The sequence below is a fragment of the Aquarana catesbeiana genome, linkage group LG01 (genome assembly GCF_042186555.1).
Source record: "Aquarana catesbeiana isolate 2022-GZ linkage group LG01, ASM4218655v1, whole genome shotgun sequence".
Classification (NCBI taxonomy): Eukaryota; Metazoa; Chordata; class Amphibia; order Anura; family Ranidae; genus Aquarana; species Aquarana catesbeiana.
Window position 1 is genome coordinate 763,746,436 of NC_133324.1, and position 21,970 is coordinate 763,768,405.

Below are 21,970 nucleotides of genomic sequence, written 5' to 3' on the forward strand. Positions count from 1 at the left end.
CATAAATTTGTTGTATTTTACACTAGTGTCTTAAAGAAGAAAAATTAAGAATAACCAGGATGCATGTAAGCTTATCCTAGAGTAGCTCATACAACACTGGCCACCTACCATAAAATCCTTTCCATGGACTGTAATGCTTTATTGCAGGCTCCTATTCTCTCTCATTGAAGATAACTGCTATGTTTGAGCTGGCAATAGATTTATTTATACATTTATTTCCCCAAAAACAAGTATTGATGATCAGAACTGACAGTGTATGTGGCGTACACATTGTATTTTTGATCTAAAGCTACTACATAGAGGAATGATAGATAGGGATGTGCTAGCACGGAGATTTTCCAAGTGTGTGAGCTTCCCTTTATGATGTTGTAAGCCTCTGAGTGCCTAAGACACTGATTGATGCTCTTAAGAAGACAAGGACTAGCCCAGTTGTTGCAATCAATGCTTAAAATCAGAATCCACATATGCTTTTATTTCTCTTCATTCCCAACAGCAAGGATAGGGGCAAATGAGTTCAGAGATTGTAAACAATGAACTTATCGATAGTGTTTTTATATTTTATTATTTTATCATCTCAACTCCCTCCAATTGTTTAGTGAACAGTCTTAGCAGGCTCTGCCAGGAGGTCTACATATGGTCTGTGGACCTTCAGTTGAATACAACTGATGTATATCAAATACTGTACATGGTCATTGCTTTGTACTATGTAGTAGTTAATACTTTTGGCAACAGTCCATTTTATTACAATTACTAAAACATATATAATCTTACCTCTTTTTTTATTTTTTCTTACACTTTTTGATTTGCTTGAAGAACATGGACAATGTCCCTCACATTTCACTGTTATTTGTTTACCCAAGATGCAGGCTTGATATTCTAATTTACACTAAAAAGTAAAATACAAATCAGATAATTAGATTGCAGTTATAGATGAAAGACCAACTAAACAAAACCACATTTCCCATTCAATTGCAAAGCCGGCCATACACAGTTCGATTCTCAGCCAGATTTGAACCATGTATGGGCAGGCTGATTGTCTCAATCAACTTGGGTACAACCAGCCTTGATTCGAATCGTAAATCCTCCAGCGGAGCTACTGTATTTTCCTTCCTCCCTCCCCGCCAGGAAAACACAATAGCTCCGCGGGAGGAATTACAAATCAAATCAAGTTATTTTCTTTCACATCATCCATAGCCAGCTTAAGAAAAAGAAAGACAAATATATTATGGTGCTTTTTAGTGATATGAGCACGATTCATTGGTAACACAGTAATAACAGAATGGTTGGCAGTAGTTTTGGTAAAATGTCACTCATTTTAAAAATATATGTTTTATATTTTATTTCAGGCATCATGTTCACAATTTAGGAGGAACTCAATGTTAAACATAAAAATCAAAAACCCATAGTCCCGACAATAAATATCACAGTATAAAAAAAACTCAAAAAGTTTAAAAGCTATAAAACACAATCCAAACAAAATCAACATTCGGGCATTTGGGATTAATGATCTTAAATGATAATTTCAATCATTTTTTGGTCTGAATAAACTACTAGATCACCTACCCCCGAATTTGTTCCTACTTTTTGTTTTGCTAACAATTTTAATTCACTTGGATACACCCACATTATTAACAACACAGGGTCAGACTTTAAATTGAAGATTGCTTGTTTGCGTGGGGAGGTACCGATGAAGGTTTGCAGGAGTTTATAGATCTGTTAATAATTCTGGAATGGGAATGGGAATTTACCACTACCTACAGCAAGCACCTATGGATTGAAGGTTTCCCTAATGGATAATTCTTAAAGTATAGAATGAATTGCTCTAAGAAAGAAGTGTATATACACAGTCTAAACAGACATTTTTGGAAAACAACTAAAGGTTGAGGTAGTGGAAAAGGCCTTTAATTATACGTTACATTGTTAAAGGAAACACCCATTGGAAGAGAAGAGAAATGAGAATAGGGGTAAGGAGACAGTACAGTGTGTTCTCTCTTACTGTCAGAATACATAAAAAAATACCAATATCATCAGGAAATAAAAGTTCCCTTTTTAAGAGAAAATGTACCTCCTGTACCAAAAATTGTTTTCAAATGGGCACCAACATTAAAAGGTATGTAAGTGAAAAAAGAAAAGTTCCCATAAAAACTTTTTTTTGGGGTGAGAAAAGGTTCGGATGCTGCCGGAGGTGTTATGTATGCTAGCATTTGAAGGGTTAAAGCTGAAATAACCAAAACATTTTAATAAAGTACAGCCTACAACTCTGGAAAGGAATTTGTAATTCAAGAATTCTTGTCCTGTAATACCACCAATGTAATAATCTAATTAATGTTTTGGAATGTAGGTGCAGTCAATATAATGCACGCAGCACTAAATGCATCTAGGTGGTGAGTCATGTGAAGTAATATGTTACATATATTCTCAGAGGTACTTGAGCACTTCATGTGCTATCAAAGGTGGGACCCAAATTAGATAAAGTTTTTAGTGATTCAAAAACTAGTAATGAAGTGGTGAGGAGGTAATTTAATGGTTCATTTAGACCAAAAAGAAAGTGAATGCATTTATTGTTTAGAAACATTAACCCCAAAGGTCCTGAAACTTGATTTGATATAAATTGTTATCTGCAATATTTATTATTAGGACTATTGGTCTGTTATAAAATATATACGTAAAGTTTCACATTATAATGTTTATAAGAATGTTAATGCTTGAAGCATTCACACTATCTTCACATGCAGCTCACAGCAGGGGTCCGGTGCATCCCCGTTTCAAGTCCAATTTTTTTGGACCCGAAATGGACCAAAAGAGGCACAGGGCTCCTATGTAAATTCACACCAGAGCCGCAATGGAGATATGTGAACCGAATCCATAGAGAGACGGTCAATCGCTTGCTATTGCAAATTGGATGTGGGGAACCCAACTCCAATTCACAATAGTGTGAACCCAGCCTAAGGCTAATATGTTCCTCGGCTTGTTTTATTCATTCTTTTCTCCATTTTTTTAACTATTGTGGAAAAGGATTTCTGGATAGGTTTTAGCATTATATTTATGTCATGATTACTTGTAAGTTATTTATTAAGACTTTTTGTGGATAAGTATTAATGTATGCATGTTAATGTGTAACAGGATGTCGATCCACATGGGGAAGGGAGGGGTTAGGAGCATTACTTTTAAGGGGAGACTTGTGGATTGGCCCCCTTCCCTGATGAAGAAGGTTTTCAACCCTTTGAAACCCTTAGAAGTTTTTCAACCCTTTGCTGGAGAGAGCCTGGTGGTGGAATCATCAGATGACCAAGAGGTTTGCTCTTAATGAATGTAGGTGGAGCAGGTCCCTCACTTTAAATCAACATTGGGGATGTCTCTTAACCACTTGCCAACTGCTGCACACCAATTTATGTTGACAGAATGGCAGGGGCAGGCAAAAGGGCATACCCATACACCCCTTTGACATTGCCGCCTATCGGGCGCGAGCTGCCGGCGGCTTTTGCCCACAGAGCACTGCAGGAGCGTGCCCGCAGATCCCGCAAACTCAATGTTCGCTGGTGACCCGCTATTGCAGCGAGGAGAGGCATAACAGGGAGATGGCTATGTAAACAAGACATTTCCCTGTTCTGCCTAGCAACATGACAGGGAGCTACTGCTCCCTGTCATCGGTTATAGTGAGCCCACCCCCCCTACAGTTAGAACACATCCAGGGAACACATTTAACCCTTTTATCGCCCTCTAACACATCCAGGGAACACATTTAACCCTTTTATCGCCCTCTAATGTTTAACCCCTTCCCTGCCAGTGTCATTTATACAGTAATCAGTGGCTATTTGTAGCTCTGATTGCTGTATAAATGTCAGTGGTACCAAAATAGTGTAAAAAGTGTCCGATCTGGCCTCCATAATGTTGCAGTCCTGATAAAAACCGCAAATCGCCGACATTACTAGTAAAAAAAAAAAATAATAATAAAAATTTCATAAATCTATGCCCTATTTTGTAGACACTATAATTTTTCCGCAAGCTGATCAATATACACTTATTGTGATTTTTTTTACCCAAAATATGTAGAAGAATACATATTGGCCTAAACTGTGGAAGAAATTCATTTTTTTATATATTTTTTTGGGATATTTATTATAGGAAAAAGTAAAAAATAATGCTTTTTTTTCAAAATTGTCTGTCTATTTTGTGATCAAATACCACCAAAAGAAAGCTCTATTTGTGGGAAAAAAAGGATGTTAATTTTGTTTTGGTACAGCATCGCATGACCGCGCAACTGTCAATTAAAGCGACGCAGTGCTGAATCGCAAAAAATGCTCTGGTCATTAAGGGGGTAAATCCTTCCAGGGCTGAAGTGGTTAAGTATTATGCCTGATGAATCTTACTACATGTGGGTGCATCTGATTGCTTTTTTTATAAGTTAAGTGTTATTATAGAAGCACAAGGTGGAGGTTGTATTCTTTATGCCATTTTAGAAGCAGTTGTGTAATTCCTGTTAAGTCCATGCAGCCAACTAACAATACTGACCATCTGGAGTGAATATGCATTGTGCAAAGAAAATATTACCTAGACTGAATGTACTGGGGAAACCCATAATGAGGTTAGGACAATGCAGACCATGTAGATTAAAATAAAGGTGCAGCGCACCATATAAACAAACATTATGAATAAACCATCAAATATAAAGTGCAAAAAGTATATCCACACATATATAAAAGGAAAAAGTGAAAACCCGCTGTAAAAGGAATTAAAAAAACAGTATAGTAAAACACAAAAATATCCAATCTGTGACGAGAAGTGTTGATAGATGAATAGATATGTATAAATCTTGCTGAACTAGTATTCAATTTCCAAACAAACGTTTATAGTGCATGAAAAGTGATACAGGAAGCCACCACCAATAATAATGAGCCTTACCGGAATATGTGGACTCAATAAGGTATATGCCCTGTGAGTTGTTTTGACTTTACGGTGATTGTACATCAATGATTGTAAGACATCAGCCAGTATGGATGTTGGAACACAAAAATGTGTTGTAAACACACTCTCCTCCAGGGGACCCAGGTCAGAAGGAAAAAGGCTCCAGAGGTATAAAACGTGGTATGGATTCACACATAGATGATCAAAGGGAATAAAAAACTCACATAGCGTGAATCCACTTAACAGGAAATTTATTGTAAAAATGAATGGTTACACTCACTTTTAGGTAGAACGACAAGCAATTGAAAATCCAAAATAGTAATGCAATGGGGACAGTAGGCTCGACCCAATGCATTTCATCTGCAAAAGATATCCTCTGGAGTTGTCTTTGACCCCAGACGATATCTTTGCAGATGAAACGCATAGGCCCACCATACCGGTTCTTAAAGGGGATGTACCTGCACGCCCTTTTGCCTACCAGTGACATTCTGCCGACGTAAATCGGCGTGCGCTGGTCGGCAAGCAGTTAAACACTAAGCATCCTTTATCTCCATTTGCCTATTAGCGCTGCATCTTTATTTTAATCTACATTATTTTCTATTGTTACTTGCGGTGCTGGCAGCTGCTTTGACAGCGCGGTATTCACCACACTTCTACACAGGATAATGCAGACCACCTGTGTGGGAGCTGGATCGTAGTGCGATAACTTGTAGCTGGAGGACCAGGGGCTATACTCTATAAGTGTGAACTGTATGTTAAACCACAGTGGAGCAGTCTCAGCAGTATCTTTTATTGAGGTGATTGGGGGAAATGGAACACCTAAATTCTAAGGGGAACAGACTGTATATGCAAATGACTAAGTTATGACTATAGTGACAGCTCCCTACAGGGTGTACTGTGCTTTATCTTTTTGTAGTTGCTCCTTTCTCTTTTGAAGCTGCCACAAAAATAACCATTGTCAGAGTCTAGAGGTAATGGTGACATCATCCCTCCATCATGTGACCGTATTTGGGTCTAGCAATTGGCTGCTAGGCATTTTGCTCAAATGAACATTGCACTGGAGTATAAAGTGGTGGTGTCATTGTGCTTGAATGGACAAAGTGGCAGTGTCTCCTTAAGTAGAAAAAAAACGATATACTGTAATTGGTTGTTCAGAGAGCTGTAACTAGCTACATTGTATCAGTGTTTGCTTAAATTTAACACAAGACAAAGATGTTTCTGCTGCTCAGCACTAAAATAGCAAGCAATAGAAGCTCTGACACATAAATCAGGACCTGAGCTGTCAAACTGACAGCAGGCAGCTACACACATGAACTCAGCAGGAAAGAATTTCAGGATCTACTTGGTGCTTAACTGGTCAAATAAACTTGAAATGCTAGACTGCACAGCATGGTCAATGAGTATTTAAAGATATTTTTGTAATAATACACTTTTACTTTTCAAGTCACAGACCTTGACCCACAACAGTAAAAACATTTAAAGTATAATGACTATTTTGTAAAATAAAAATATGATAAATGTAAACAGCACACAAGCCACTGTGTCATTTTGAAATGAAAGTATTTACTTTTCCATTTCAATCTGTAGCCTTCTATGATTTTCTAAAATTGCTAAAAAAAGATAAAGGCAATATAAAGCATTTTTGTGTGCATTTTCTTTATTTACCATGTTTAGGACAAAACAAACAAAACAAACATATCATACTTGATATTTCTAGAAAACAGGTAAAACTCTGCCTATGTTTACCAGGTTAACCCTAAAGTAATTCTAAAGGTTGTAATTTCTTTTAAAAAAAATAATAAACGAGTTATAATTACATGTTTTGTGCAATGGTTCTCCCTGCCAGAGGTCCTATTTCTTTTTGGAAACACCCGTCGTGGTCCTGGTTCCTCCCCCCTGCCAAGTAAATCCAATAGCAAGCCTCTTGCCATGGTGGCACTCAAGCAGGCTCGCTCCCCCCACCCTCTCCTCATTGGCTCACTGGCTGTGATTGACAGCATAAAATGCTTTCAGGTAAAAAAAAACTTCTGTCTTTAGAACCACAAGTATATTTTCACTTTTGTAGTAAAAAAAAAAAAAAAAAAAAAAAAAAAACCACTATATATTTGTTATGTATTCTTATTTCCACAGCATACCTAAAATAATAATAATAGAAAAAAAAAAAATTATACACACTGAGGGACACACTGAGTTCCCTCTCAATAACATAGAATGCAGAATCCCAACATCTACATATTCAATCCTTTGTTAGGACAGGTAGTGTTCAAATATAGTTTACTTGTGATAATGAAATCCACTAGTTTGGTACAGACAGGGTCACTTATGGTAAATATTACAACCTATCAGCAAGAGAAAGTGAACTATTCTTCCTTGCAGTGGGACTGCCCTTGCACTCCAAGGGTAGGTGCTTATTCAGGTCTAGAGGATATTGCCTTATGAGTTTATGTGAAATTTCCATGTCAGATGCCAGGCTGGAGGCTGAGGTGACGAGAGGGCTGCCCTGACTGCAGAGTACCCCTGGAGTTGGAGACAGAGGGTGCTATGCCCAGAGATGCATGGGTTGCCTGCTGGTGAAGCGGTCTGATGGTTCCAGAAGGTGGTCACAGCCAATGATTCCCTGGAGGTACTGGCGGATCTTAACAGGTGGAAAAGAAGAGATGTCGTCAGAAGCCAGGCCGGGGTCAAACACAGGATGGCAGTCAGAAGCAGAGGCAGGAGGAGTAAGCCGGGTCGGTAACAGGCAATCAAACAGGAGCAAGAAACACAGGAACACAGGATACAGAGCTGACGATAATCCAGCGATTTATGAGAGCAAGTGGAGTCCTTATATAGGCCAGGAAAACACTGGTAATTAGCACGTTTTACTATGCCCGTTAGTCACCATTGTTGGCAATGACAGCGGTGAAACGTTTTCTGTAAGTCTTCACAAGGTTGTCACACACTGTTGCTGGTATGTTGGCCCATTCCTCCATGCAGATCTCCTCTAGAGCAGTGATGTTTTGGGGCTGTCGCTGGGCAACACGGACTTTCAACTCCCTCCAAAGGTTTTCTATGGGTTTGAGATCTGGAGACTGGCTAGGCCACTCCAGGACCTTGAAATGCTTCTTACAAAGCCACTCCTTCATTGCCCTGGTGGTGTGTTTGGGATCATTGTCATGCTGAAAGACTCAGCCACGTTTCATCTTCAATGTCCTTGCTGATGGGAGGAGGTTTGCACTCAAAATCTCACGATACATGGCCCCATTCATTCTTTCATGTACATGGATCAGTCGTCCTGTTCCCTTTGCAGAGAAACCGCCCCAAAGCATGATTTTGCCACCCCCATGCTTCACAGTAGGTATGGTGTTCTTTGGTTGCAACTCAGCATTCTCTCCCCTCCAAACACGACGAGTTGTGTTTCTAACAAACAGTTCTACTTTGGTTTCATCTGACCATATGACATTCTCCCAATACTTGTCTGGATCATCCAAATGCTCTCTAGCAAACCTCAGACGGGCCCGGACATGTACTGGCTTAAGCAAGGGGACACGTCTGGCACTGCAGGATCTGAGTCCCTGGCAGCGTAGTGTATTACTGATGGTAGCCTTTGTTACGTTGGTCCCAGCTCTCTGCAGGTCATTCACTAGGTCCCCCCGTGTGGTTCTGCAATTTTTGCTCACCGTTCTTGTGATCATTTTGACCCCACGGTGTGAGATTTTGCGTAGAGCCCCAGATCGAGGGAGATCAGTGGTCTTGTATGTCTTCCATTTTCTAATTATTGCTCCCACAGTTGATTTCTTCACACCAAGCTGCTTGCCTATTGCAGATTCAGTCTTCCCAGCCTGGTGCAGGTCTACAATTTTGCTTCTGGTGTCCTTCAACAGCTCTTTAGTCTTCACCATAGTGGAGTTTGGAGTGTTACTGTTTGAGGTTGTGGACAGGTGTCTTTTATACTGATAACAAGTTCAAACAGGTGCCATTAATACAGGTAATGAGTGGAGGACAGAGGAGCCTCTTAAAGAAGAAGCTACAGGTCTGTGAGAGCCAGAAATCTTGCTTGTTTGTAGGTGACCAAATAATTATTTTCCACCATAATTTGCAAATAAATTCTTTCAAAAATCAGACAGACAATGTGATTGCCTGGATTTGTTTCCACATTTTGTCTCTCATAGTTGAGGTATACCTATGATGACAATTACAGGCCTCTCTCATCTTTTTAAGTGGGAGAACTTGCACAATTGGTGGCTGACTAAATACTTTTTTTCCCCACTGTAAAGGAAAAATCCGCCCAAACGGGACCTCTGCACCTGGAAGTAATTTAACAGAGCAATCATATGGCCGATAAGGTGGTAGCGCATCAGCCTTCTTTTGGTCGACGTCCAAGTACTCATGGTAGGCTGGTGGCACTATTTGGCAGGTACTGGTTACAGGCTGGACTGTCAGACAACTTGAAGGATTACTGGATTCCGGGGAAAAACAGTGCTGCACGCAATATTCAGATTGGAAGGAGATTTTCCCCAAGGGCCAATCAATCTGAGGGTTATGCGCCCGAAGCCACGGAATCTCCAGAATGATGGGGAAGATGGGGGAACATAGTATGTCAAAGAAAAGGAATTCCTGGTGACCAGAGTCTGTAAGAGTAAGAATGGGGATAGTCTCTTGTGTCACAGGTCCAGATCTGGGAATGGTCCCATCAGCCAGGTGAACCTCAAGTCTCTGTTTCTTATTTTTAAGTGGAATTTGCAGTTTTCTTGCCAAAGTAATGTCCAGGAAGCAACTGCATGCCCCGGAGTCAACGATTGCTTGGAACTGGACTATTCCTTCCGCCGCTTGCAATGAGATGGGTAAAACAAGGTGAGCTGGAGAAGATCCTGAAACTCGGAAGTAGATAGGACATGTACAAATAGATAGATTGTGTGTATTAGTCTAGGCCTCTTTACTATGTACCAATACATAGTAATGCATATTATTGTGTTAAAGCTTTCACTCATGGTCAAAGAACTCTCATTTAACCCAAATCATATCTGAGCGATATTAAATCTCAAATATAGTAAACAGGTAACGGGGATTAGAAGCAGCTGATTTTACTTTCCTTATCCTCCACTCCTCCGTCAGTCCATGCTCTCCAGTTCTCCCCTACCCACTAGCGGTGGACTGTTCCTCGACACTTTCCTGCCAATTGCAGGGCTATGGGCTGTGCAATGTATTTGATTATGTCAGGGGACGTGCAACCACTTGAGCATAGGTTAGAAGTGGCTGCAGGGACTGGTCTAGCAGCATGGAGGCTGTCTGGGGGAGTAAGTAAAAGTTAATTTAAGGATCCCTAAACCTAAACTAGGGAGAACTTTTCTTGAAGAATCAACAAAATGTGTTGCGCTGTGAATATACTCAAGCATGTATTCAAATAATCAAAATAATATAATGCTCGTACATTGATGAGAATAAAGTAATATAGGTGCAAAAAAATGCATCCATATATACATGTAAAGTTGCAAACATGTGCATTCATAAATTATATTTTTCAACAAAGTGCCAAGTAACGTTTACAGATTGGATATTTTCAATTAAAGTGCCAATTATTCTGTGCAAAGCATAAAAAAAAACTCATATAATGTTCATTCAAAATGTCAAATCTTCAAATGTGGCATAAAATTGGTAAATGATATTGACAGAGGAATCCCAATTCAAAATAATGGTGGTGACACAGGTGCTCCTCACGTGCTTAATTATAGTTCAAAAGTGCTTCAAGTGATCCCTTGTCCGTGCTCCACCATATAAAATACTGAATGGACGCTTACCAGATGAGGAGACCCCAAACGAGGTCTAGCCATGCATTAGTGGGCAAACCCCCCCACCATGGGTATGCAGGTAACACTCCCTTCACAGGACCCGTATGTTATATGTGTCATCAAAAAGATCACCCTATAATGTGGCCGGTTAGTTGTCATCATTCATGAACCATGTGGATAAAAAAAAAAGGAACACAGACGCTCATTGTGCAATTTCCCAGCATAAGAAATGTATTAAAAGAACAGTATCCTACTCACAAGTAAAATGAATACATCAGGCATTCAGAAACGATCGTCCTGCGCCCAAGCAGGCGTGATGACATCACCGTTATGTCCTCCAAACAAACATACGTTTTGTCTCCATAGAGTTGGTCACGGGGCTTCCTCCATTGTATTTAAGAATGCATTTCTTTTTTTTGCACGTATAGCACTTTATTCTTATCAGTGCATGAGCACTACATGATTTTGATTATTTGAATGCATGTTTGTTTGAGTATATTCACAGAGCAAAACATTTTTTTTTTGATTGTTATGGTTTAGTATTGGGTGTGCAATACAGTGAGAGCAGCTGTTTATTAATCATTTATCACTGATTTTATATCATGACACTTAGCACAGATTATTTTCTTTGTTTAGAATTTTTCTTTCCCAGGATTTCACTCTTAACTCCCCAGCCCCCTCGGTACAACAGAGGAAAACCTCAGTTTTGGAGGTTTCAGAAAACAAGTAAAATGTAAGTTGTTTTTTAAGCTATGCTATGTGTATGAAAACATGTAACAAAATAAGTGCTATCCCTGGCTGTAAAGGTGGAAATACACTTTAAAAGCTTTGCCAAAAAGACTGTTTACTGATCTGAATAGCTAAACCTCAAATTACACAAAGCTGAATGAATAAAAGAAATGACAGCCCTACACCTGCTCTGTTCTGAGAGGACCAAGTAAAGATTTGATTAGAGGGACAGTAAAGGCTTCTGTTATGCACTCCCTTTAGAAAAAACAGAGTGCTCTGCAAGAGAAATTTTATGAGTGTATACTGTATTAAATAACAATTTGTAAATGAAAGAATTTATATTATTTAAAATGTGCCCCTTCCGTTTTTTTCCCTATTTCAACAGTACTCCATTAGGATGATTTATTAAATGATTTGAAAATGTTCACACAATAAAATGTGTGAAGATCTATTTCTTTTTTTATGAATTCTTTATTTAGTCAGTTTAAAGTGAGACAAATAAAACATCCAGTCTTACATATCAAAAAGCAAAGCAAGTACAGAAGGTAAACCAAAGCATATAATTTCTTTTCACATCATTGGATCATTGAGGTGAATCTTCACATATTTTATTGTGTAAGCATTCTCCAATTCTTTAGTAATCAGCCTATATGTACCCGACTTCCCAGAAACCCACAATAAATAGTACATATTTTAATAGGAATCAATTTCCAAAACATACATTTTACAATTACAATCAAACAATAATTTCCAGTCTTCTCTGATGTTGATACAGTGTCTATGGTGTACATTCTTTACTCCTAAATGTAAAAAAAGGAACCACATAAATTTAAAATAGAATTTGTATAATGCTATTCAATTCAAACTCGGCAATTAAAAAGGTTTAGTCGATCCAGAGATAAAAGGATGCTAAAGCTATATGCAAAACATTTTCAGTAGAAGTCTTGTTGGACCCAGCCCTTTTCACTAAAACTTTCCTAAAGGTCGATAAAGTCTCCCAACACGTTAAAGGGCAAACAGAGAGATTTCTGAGATTGGATGGAATAGGGCTACATTCGGGTATAAAGTATATACATATTTGTTTATTTACAAGTTATAATGTTTCAGCAAACCCATTATCTGTTGCGCTAAATATTAGATTTTCAGTCTATGCCCCGTACACACGGTCGGATTTTCCGACGGAAAATGTGTGATAGGACCTTGTTGTCGGAAATTCCGACCGTGTGTAGGCTCCATCACACATTTTCCATCGGATTTTCCGACACACAAAGTTTGAGAGCAGGCTATAAAATTTTCCGACAACAAAATCCGTTGTCGGAAATTCTGATCGTGTGTACACAAATCCGACGGACAAAGTGTCACGCATGCTTAGAATAAATAAAGAGATGAAAGCTATTGGCCACTGCCCCGTTTATAGTCCCGACGTACGTGTTTTACGTCACCGCGTTTAGAACGATTGGATTTTCCGAAAACTTTGTGTGACCATGTGTATGCAAGACAAGTTTGAGCCAACATCCGTCGGAAAAAATCCTAGGATTTTGTTGTCGGAATGTCCGAACAAAGTCCGACTGTGTGTACGGGGCATTAGTCTGGAATTATTTTGCTAATTTTATGCATATTTATTTCAAAATCCTACTTTAACCCTTTCCATGTTTTCTTCATGCTATGACTAAATATGCCCTCCTGTCTTAGTGATTCTGATTAGAAATGGCAAAGGTTACTTTTATAATGTGCTGATTTATGTGGAAATAACACATTCAGCTTAATAAGTCTGCTTAAAATGTGCTAGCATCAGAATTTAAAATTCCACACTATAGGACTTAAAAGCTGACATTCACTGATTACATTTCTGATTATTAATCAACTTCAGTTTCTGCAATTATAGAAAGTCTGTTGCCATTTGTAAAACATAAATGCAGTAACATACTTAAAAAAAGATGAGATGCTTTAGGAATTTTGCTTCTTCATGAATTTGATTTTATTGCTTCTTAAACACAGTAGTGCTGACGGATTACAATAGGGATGACTCCGCTCTAGAGTCACTTTGCAAGGGAATTATCCCTCAGTTCATCGAATGAGGCGAAGCTCTGCTAATTTCATAATCAAATAATATGCAAGTAAAAACATTTTTGTATGGATATTTTATTGTTTTTTTAACCACTTGACAACTGGGCACTTAAACCCCCTTCCTAACCAGACCAATTTTCAGCTTTTGGTGCTCTCACATTTTGAATGACAATTACTCAGCCATGCAACACTGTATCTATATGAAATTTTTGTCCTTTTTTTCACACAAATGGAGCTTTCTTTTGGTGGTATTTAATCACCGCTGGGTTCTTTATTTTTTGCGCCGTAAAAGAAAAAAGACCGAAAAATCTGTAAAAAAAATGCATTTTTCTTCATTTCTGTTATAATATTTTGCAAATTAGTAATTTTTCTTCATATATTTTGGCCAAAATTTATACCGCTACATATCTTTGGTAAAATTAACCCAAATCGGTGGATATTATTTGGTCTTTGTGAAAGTTATAGAGTCCAAAAGCTATGGTGCGAATATCTGAAAATTGATCACACCTGAAGTACTGACGGCCTATCTAATTTCTTGAGACCCTAACATTCCAGAAAAGTACAAATACCCCCCAAATGATACCTTTTTGGAAAGAAGACATTCCAAGGTATTTAGAAAGATGCATGGTGAGATTTTTGAAGTTGTCATTTTTTCCCACAATTCTTTGCAAAATCAAGGTTTTTTTTTTACTTTTTTTTTTTCCCACAAAATTGTCATATTAGCAGGTTATTTCTCACACACCACATATGCATACCACAAATTACACCCCAAAACACATTCTGCTATTACTCCCGAGTACGGCGATACCACATGTGTGAGACTTTTACACAGCGTGGCCACATACAGAGGCCCAACATGCAGGGGAGCACCTTCAGGCGTTCTGTAGCTCCCAGGCCAATTCTGACATTCCTCTCCTACATGTAAAAATCATCATTTATTTGCTAGAAAATTACATAGAACCCCAAAACATTATATATGTTTTTTTAGCAAAGACCCTAGAGAATACAATGGCGGTCGTTGCAACTTTTTATCTCGCACGGTATTTGCGCAGCAATTTTTTTAATGCGTTTTTTTTTAGAAAAAAAACTGTTTTGTGCTTTACAAAAACCAAAACAGTAAAGTTAGCCTAATGTTTTTGCATAATGTGAAAGATGAAGTTATACTGAGTAAATAGATACCCAACATGTCACCTTTCAAAATTGCACGCGCTTGTGGAATGGCGCCAAACTTTGCTACTCAAAAATCCCCATAGGCGACGCTTTAAAATTTTTTACTGGTTACATGTTTTGAGTTACAGAGGAGGTCTAGGGCCAAAATTATTACTCTCGCTCTACCGATCGCAGCGATACCTCACATGTGTGGTTTGAACACGGTTTTCATATGTGGGCAGGACTTACGTATGCGTTCGCTTCTGCATGCGAGCACGCAGGGACAGGGGCGCTTTAAAATTTTTTTATTTTTTTTTATTGTTCATTTTACTTTATTTATTTTAGTTTGATGCTTTTTTCCCAAAAAAAAAATTTTTGACCACTTTTATTCCTATTACAAGGAATATAAACATCCTTGTAATAGGAATATGGCATGACAGGTCCTCTTTACAGTGAGATATGGGGTCAATAAGACCCCACATCTCACCTCTAGGCTGGGAAGCCTGAAATAAAAAAAAAAAAAAAAAAAAAAAAAACGATCCTGGCTTCGATCGTAGCGGTGAGTCGGTAGAAGCGCGGGAGGGGGGGGACATCCCCTCTCGCCTCCCGTAAGAACGATCAAGCAGTGGAACAGCTGCTATGATCATTCTCATGGTGTAGGGAATCGCCGGCTGAAAAAGCCGATATCTGAATGATGCCTGTAGCTGCAACCATCATTCAGATATCTCCGCACAAAGTCAAGGACGTTGTATGACGGCCGGTGGGCGGGAAGTGGTTAAAACGCATTTTTTTTTTTTAACACAAAGTTGTCCATTTATACAATATTTCTACCACATAACATGTACATACCAAAAATGACACCCCAAAATAGATTCCCCTGCTCCTCCTGAGTACGGTGATACCACATGTGTGAGACTTCCACAGCCTGGCCACATACAGAGGCCGAGTACAGCTGAGCATGGCTCGGTATGGCGGGGTATTGCGGAGTATGGCGGGGTATGGCGGGGTATTGCGGAGTATGGCGGGGTATGGCGGGGTATGGCGGGGTATGGCGGGGTATGGCGGGGTATTGCAGAGCATGGCGGGGTATGGCGGAGTATGGCGGGGTATTGCGGAGTATGGCGGGGTATTGCGGAGTATTGCAGGGTATGGCGGGGTATGGCGGGGTCATGGCAGAGTATGGCGGGGTCATGGCAGAGTATGGCGGGGTCATGGCAGAGTATGGCGGGGTCATGGCAGAGTATGGCGGGGTCATGGCAGAGTATGGCGGGGTCATGGCAGAGTATGGCGGGGTCATGGCAGAGTATGGCGGGGGCATGGCAGAGTATGGCGGGGGCATGGCAGAGTATGGCGGGGGCATGGCAGGGTATGGCGGGGGCATGGCAGGGTATTGCGGGGGCATGGCAGGGTATTGCGGGGGAATTGCAGAGTATTGCGGGGGAATTGCAGAGTATGGCGGGGGCATTGCAGAGTATTGTGGGGGCATTGCAGAGTATTGCACAGCATTGCAGAGTATTGTGGGGGTATTGCAGAGTATTGTGGGGGTATTGCAGAGTATTGTGGGGGTATTGCAGAGTACTGCACAGCATTGCAGAGTATTGTGGGGGTATTGCAGAGTATTGCACAGCATTGCAGAGTATTGTGGGGGTATTGCAGAGTATTGTGGGGGTGTTGCAGAGTATTGCACAGCATTGCAGAGTATTGTGGGGGTATTGCAGAGTATTGTGGGGGTGTTGCAGAGTATTGCACAGCATTGCAGAGTATTGTGGGGGTATTGCAGAGTATTGTGGGGGTGTTGCAGAGTATTGCTCAGCATTGCAGTGTAGTGGGGATGGCTGAGCATGGATGGATGGATGCCTGGATGTCTCTGTGCAGCGCTGTGGGCACTACACATACAGCCCACAGCGCTGCAGACATCCCTCCACCCCCCTCCCCGCTCACTGTGTACCGATCGGTACACAGGCGGGGAGGAGAGGAACCGGCGTCATCAAATGACGCCGGTCTGTTTACATGTGATCGCGCCGTCATTTGACGGCGCGATCACATGGTAAACGGCCGCGATCAGCGGCCATTTACCGGGATCCGTGATGCGCCGGGTCCTCCGGACCCGGCGGTCACGGATGTGTTCGGGTGCGCGCCCCAGGGGGCGCGCGAGAGGGGAATTCTGGGAGGACGTCATAGTACGTCCACCCAGAGTTATCCAACCGCCCTGCAGCCGTCATTCGGCTATGGGCCGGTTGGTAAGTGGTTAATATCATTTTTAAATAATTCTGAATGTATTTTTAGAAAGTTGCTTACATGTATTGATTTTATATATTAAGGAAAATTGTTGTCCATACTTACCGTAATTTTCCTTTCCTGGATCCTCCCCATGTCAGCCTACTATGGGTCAGCTCCGCCCCCTTTGACCCCTCCAGGACCACTTCTTTTTTAGCCCATAAAGGGCGGCTGGCTGCCCACACTAGTGTTCAAAAAAACCCTGCCTCACGATGAATAAACTGGGTGGGAATCCTCCGGCTGACATGGGGAGGATCCAGGAAAGGAAAATTACGGTAAGTATGGACAACAATTTTCCTTATTCCTGGACCTCCCCATGTCAGCCTACTATGGGATGTACCAAGCAATATTAAGAAGGGAGGGAAGACAAAAAAATAAAAAAATAAGCCAAACCCTCAATGCAATGCTACTCAAAATTTTTTAATGGGCAACAGCCACCGTAATACTGTGGAGCCAAATGTTTCCTCAGGCGGACAAGCCATATTAAGCTTGTAATGCCTAAAAAATGTGTTGGGCACGCTCCAGCTTGCTGCTCTGCAAACTACCTCAGGGGCGACCTTCGCGTATGCCCAGGATGCTGCCATACCCCTTGTCGAATGTGCTTTGATCTCTGAAGGAGGAGGAAGGCCCAGCGTTTTGTATGCAATATGCATGGTCTTGACAAACCAGGAAGACCCAAAAGTAGCATGTCATCTAGATAATGAAATATTTGCACTCCCTTGACCCTGAGAGTCACAACGACAGCAGACAGGTTTAAAAAAACAATTCTTGGAGTCGTGCAGAGACCGAATGGGAGAGATTAAAAATAAAAGCCTTCCACGGAAGGCCTGAGAAAGCGATGGTGAGATGCGTTTATAGAGACATGAATGTACGCATCTGCCAGATCGATGGAAACCATCCAGTCTCCTGACTCCACAACCAAAACGATCGTTTCCAATGACTCCATATTGAATGGTGGAACCTTCATGTAAGAATTCAGGACTTTGAGGTCAAAAACTGGTCCGAAACCCCCTGAAGCCTTTGGGACCAAAAACAGAGGGGGAACATACTCTTTGACCCAATTCGTGCCTTGGAACCGGAAGGATGGCCCTTGCTGACAACAGCTCCCCTATATATCCTTGCAAACATTGCCTCCTTTCCAAATCCGTAGGAAGTCCAGTTTCTATGAATAAGGTCTGAGGGGTCCTTGTTCTGAACTCGAGATAACGTGATCGAATGACAGCTACAATCCAGGCATCATGTCATTTGTCTGCCCAAACCCCCCTGAATTGGGCTAGTCTTGCTCCTACTTGAGAGGGTTAAGCAGAGACCGCTTCAGAAGGACTTATTTGAAGCCTTAGGCTCTGTCTCCACTACTGCGAGTTGTTGTGCAACCTGACACATGCGAAGTCGCATGACAAGTCAAAACCCATGTATTTCAATGGTCCCCGTTCTAATTGGTGCGACTTAAGTCGCAGCGACTCCAAAAAAGGTTTTTGCACTACTTTATTCTGACATCTGTACGATTTGTTCTCACATGGTTTTCATAGGTCGAATGACATCACATCACAAATCGCACAGCAAAGTCGCAGTGTAAATCGCACGACTCTGGGGTTGCAGCAGTGGAAACAGCCCCAGGAGCTTTGTTGGCCCTGGGTTTGGAAGGTTTCTGGAAGGTTGAACCAGCTCCTCTCCACTGTCTGAAAAACTGTCTGTAAGCCCTGGCCTCTCTGAATCCTTCTTTGGATCTCTTGTTAAACCGAAAGGGCTGCTGTGTCTTAAAGAGCCATTATCTTTGCTGTCATCTTGACCTGGTCGACAGCCACTTTAACCACAACTCTACAGCAGTCTGCAAAGGAGAAGAACTGCCACTTCCCAGACTTTCATCTAAACATCCATCCACCAGCCCTGCTACCCACACTCTAAGGCTGGATTCACACCCATGCACTCCCAGCGCATTCCGCAGAACCGCACCACAGAACGTGTTCCATAGGAGACCATGATAAACAGACAGTAGTGCAAATCCTCAAAATGCAAAAAGCACCAAAAAACGCACAGGTGCGAACCCAGCCCAAGTGCTGCTGCCACAGGAGTGAGTGCTACCACCGGTCTGCAGGCTGCTGTCCAAACTATATAACATTTTTAGGTCTGCGTTTACTTTGCGATCCATAGGATTCCTAAAAGAGACCGAATACTCCAGCGGAAGCGTAATGTGGTGGGCGAATACATGTAATGAAGCATCCACCTTAGGTGTAGTGTCCCAAGGGGTACAGCTTTGATACTCCATTATGCACATTGAGCTTCTTCTCAGCCCCCCCACTCATCGCCAATTACTTTTTTAATTTCAGAAATGAAATGGGAAGGAGGGTAAAGATCTCTTTAAATACGGGTAGTATCTTTGCTGTTTATTTGGAGGCGAAAAGTCTTTCCTTAACAACCTCCACCAAGGGGGGAACCAGTGCAAAAATCAAACGTATGCGATTCTGAGACCATCTCAGCCTCAGATGGATCCGAATCGCTAGCGACTTCAGAGTTAAAACGCACTGAAAACACATGATCTGAATCTGCAGATGGTGAAGATACAGCAGGATGAGCAGGATTCCTTGAAACACTCTTTAATCCTTCCTTGACTGCGTGCTTAATGTAGGCGTGCTTTCGCAGCATTGTCCTGAGCTGTCTGATGTCTTGACCTCTCTTGGCTTGGGTCCAAGCGACTAAAGTGAGGTAAGAGCGAGAGAGATCTGGAATGCTGTGACAACAGGCATCTATCTAGCTGCATGCGACTCTGCAATTTGTCACGTCTAGTCCTCCCTTCTTTACTCTTTTGAGGCTGGAATGCTGATTTGGAACCTCTTTGCGGGAGTTTATCTCGCAGTGGGTCCTTCTCTCTGTAAAACACAGAGGATGTGCTCTCTTTAAAAAAAAAAAAAATAACTACAATTAAAATAAACTTCTCCATCCAAATCTTCAGTGCTTAAGGCAGCTAGGCAAGCAGGCAAAATTCCCCAGTCCTAGAAGGTACAGGATAATAAAAATACTCTGACAGACAAGTACCACAACAGAAAGTAATGAGAGACCTGGAAGGAGGCTTACCAGAGCAGAGCAGAGAAGCAGATTGACCAGCTGGAGATTAAGATCAGCCTAGAGGACAGAGGCTGCTGCAATCAGCAGTGAGCATTCTGGTGTTTGCTAGACAACCCAAAGAGGAAGCTACCTCTGACCTCACTTGCACAACTTCCTGAAAGGAGTACATGTACACTGGTGTGGGCAGCCAGCCGCCCTTTATGGGCTAGAAAAGAGGTAGTCCTGGAGGGGAGGGGTCAGAGGGGGCGGAGCTGACCCATAGTAGGCTGACATGGGGAGGTCCAGGAAATTTTATTTATATATATATATATATATATATATATATATATATATATATATATATATATAATGTTCATGTATGCGCATAAAAAATATATATATTGATGTTTAAGCTTCAGAAAGGTTGTTGTCAATAGGTTTTAGTCCCATTACAATTGATGTGCTAACTAGATGTATATGAGGAAATGGTAGACCGGCTGGAGTAGTTCCAGGTATGAGCTTGACAGTGACCCCTCCTACCTTTACAAAAGTCCATTCTCGACACAAGTTAGGTAGGTGTGGCTTGTGATGTCATCACACTGGGCAGGATTACTGCAGGACATACAGAGATTGGTAACAATAGTGATTGGAGATACACTATGAGGCCGGTTTTTGTTTTTTAAATTGTGAGTTTTTATTTTCTTGCTTCACTAAAAAAAATATATGCAGTGAGCACAATGAGGTCTCTTTATATCCCTCTATGAGTTATACTACGCCCAGAGCATTGGTGAGAAGCTGGAAGAGTAAGGAGCTGGCTGCTGAGGGAGAGTCCTGAGGAGGTTGAATCTAATGATGTTTTTTGACCTTATAAACATTGAGGTCCATCCTAATAGGTAAGGACACACGTGAAGACTGTTATTTGGGGGTTGTTTATTAATGTGGGCTTTGTGATGTGAGATTTGTCATGTTTTTTTTTTTTTTTGCAGAAGCTATATTCATTTTTTTGTTTTGTTTTGTTTTTTTGCACAAGCTATATTCGTTATTAGATGGTAATTCTCTTTTTTCCTTTTTTTTGCACTTCATGGCTATTTGAACACTGTATGTTTCTTTGTATGTGTGACAATGTTTTGCAGAAAGCATTTTTTGATATCATCTATTTATTTATCTATTTTTACACTGGACATATCCTTTTCTGTTTATTTATATAGAAGGAGGAATATGGTTATGTAAGGGGTCACATGGTATAAGAAGGAGCAATGCACAATGCTATTTTTATTCATTTATTTCTTTATTTATTATTTTTGTTGCACATGATGAAGTAGTCTTTGCAAAGTGAATTTTCACCACTTTCACTAAGCTAAGGCAAAACCCATGCAAAGTGAACAATTTATTTGCCTTAGGTCTCTCCTCTTCTTAGCATGCTCATTGCATTACAATACAACTGTTTGACGCCTTGTGCTGCTAATTCTTCCCCCTCCCTAAACTCTGCTGTACAGGGACTGCAAGAGGCTGTTATCAAGTCTTGTGCAGGTATTTATAATGCTTGCATTAAATATATCCTTTTATAATGATCTAGTGCCCAGTGAATTTCAAAATAAACTAATAAATACTATTTCCTCCCACTTCTCTGACAGCAAAGAAAAAAAAATACATAGAGGCCTTTTAGGGTTTGAAGCCTTATCTATTCAATCTAAAACATAATAGGTTGTTTTAGATTAACTTTTAATGATTTATAGTAACAGAAACAAAAATAAATAGTTGAAGAAGCAGACATTAACCACCTCCCGCCCGCACTATACCTGAATGACGGTTACAATGCGGGCCTTAATTGCCGGGAGGCCGTCGATAGACGTCCTCCCGAGCATGCTCTGTCAGCGTGTCCCTGAGGGGTGCGTGCGGCGCGTTCTGTGATCACCGAGTCTATGAGACTCAGCCGATCCCGGCCCCTTACCACGTGATCAGCTGTCAGCCAATATCAGCTGATCACATGATGTAAACTGAAGATCGGTAATCGCTGTTAGCGTGAGGGGAAA

The 21,970-nt window shown here is 40.9% G+C and overlaps 1 protein-coding gene across 2 annotated transcripts in view; it reads right to left on the reverse strand.

The window, feature by feature from the left end:
* The window catches only part of SPOCK3 (SPARC (osteonectin), cwcv and kazal like domains proteoglycan 3), a 570,427-nt gene that overhangs the window by 120,917 nt on the left and 427,540 nt on the right, over positions 1-21,970 (reverse strand). For both annotated transcript variants that reach the window (XM_073606091.1, XM_073606097.1), the window contains exon 6: positions 772-886. In XM_073606091.1, coding sequence (XP_073462192.1) covers positions 772-886 — 115 coding nt within the window. The remainder of the gene's footprint in view (positions 1-771; positions 887-21,970) is intronic.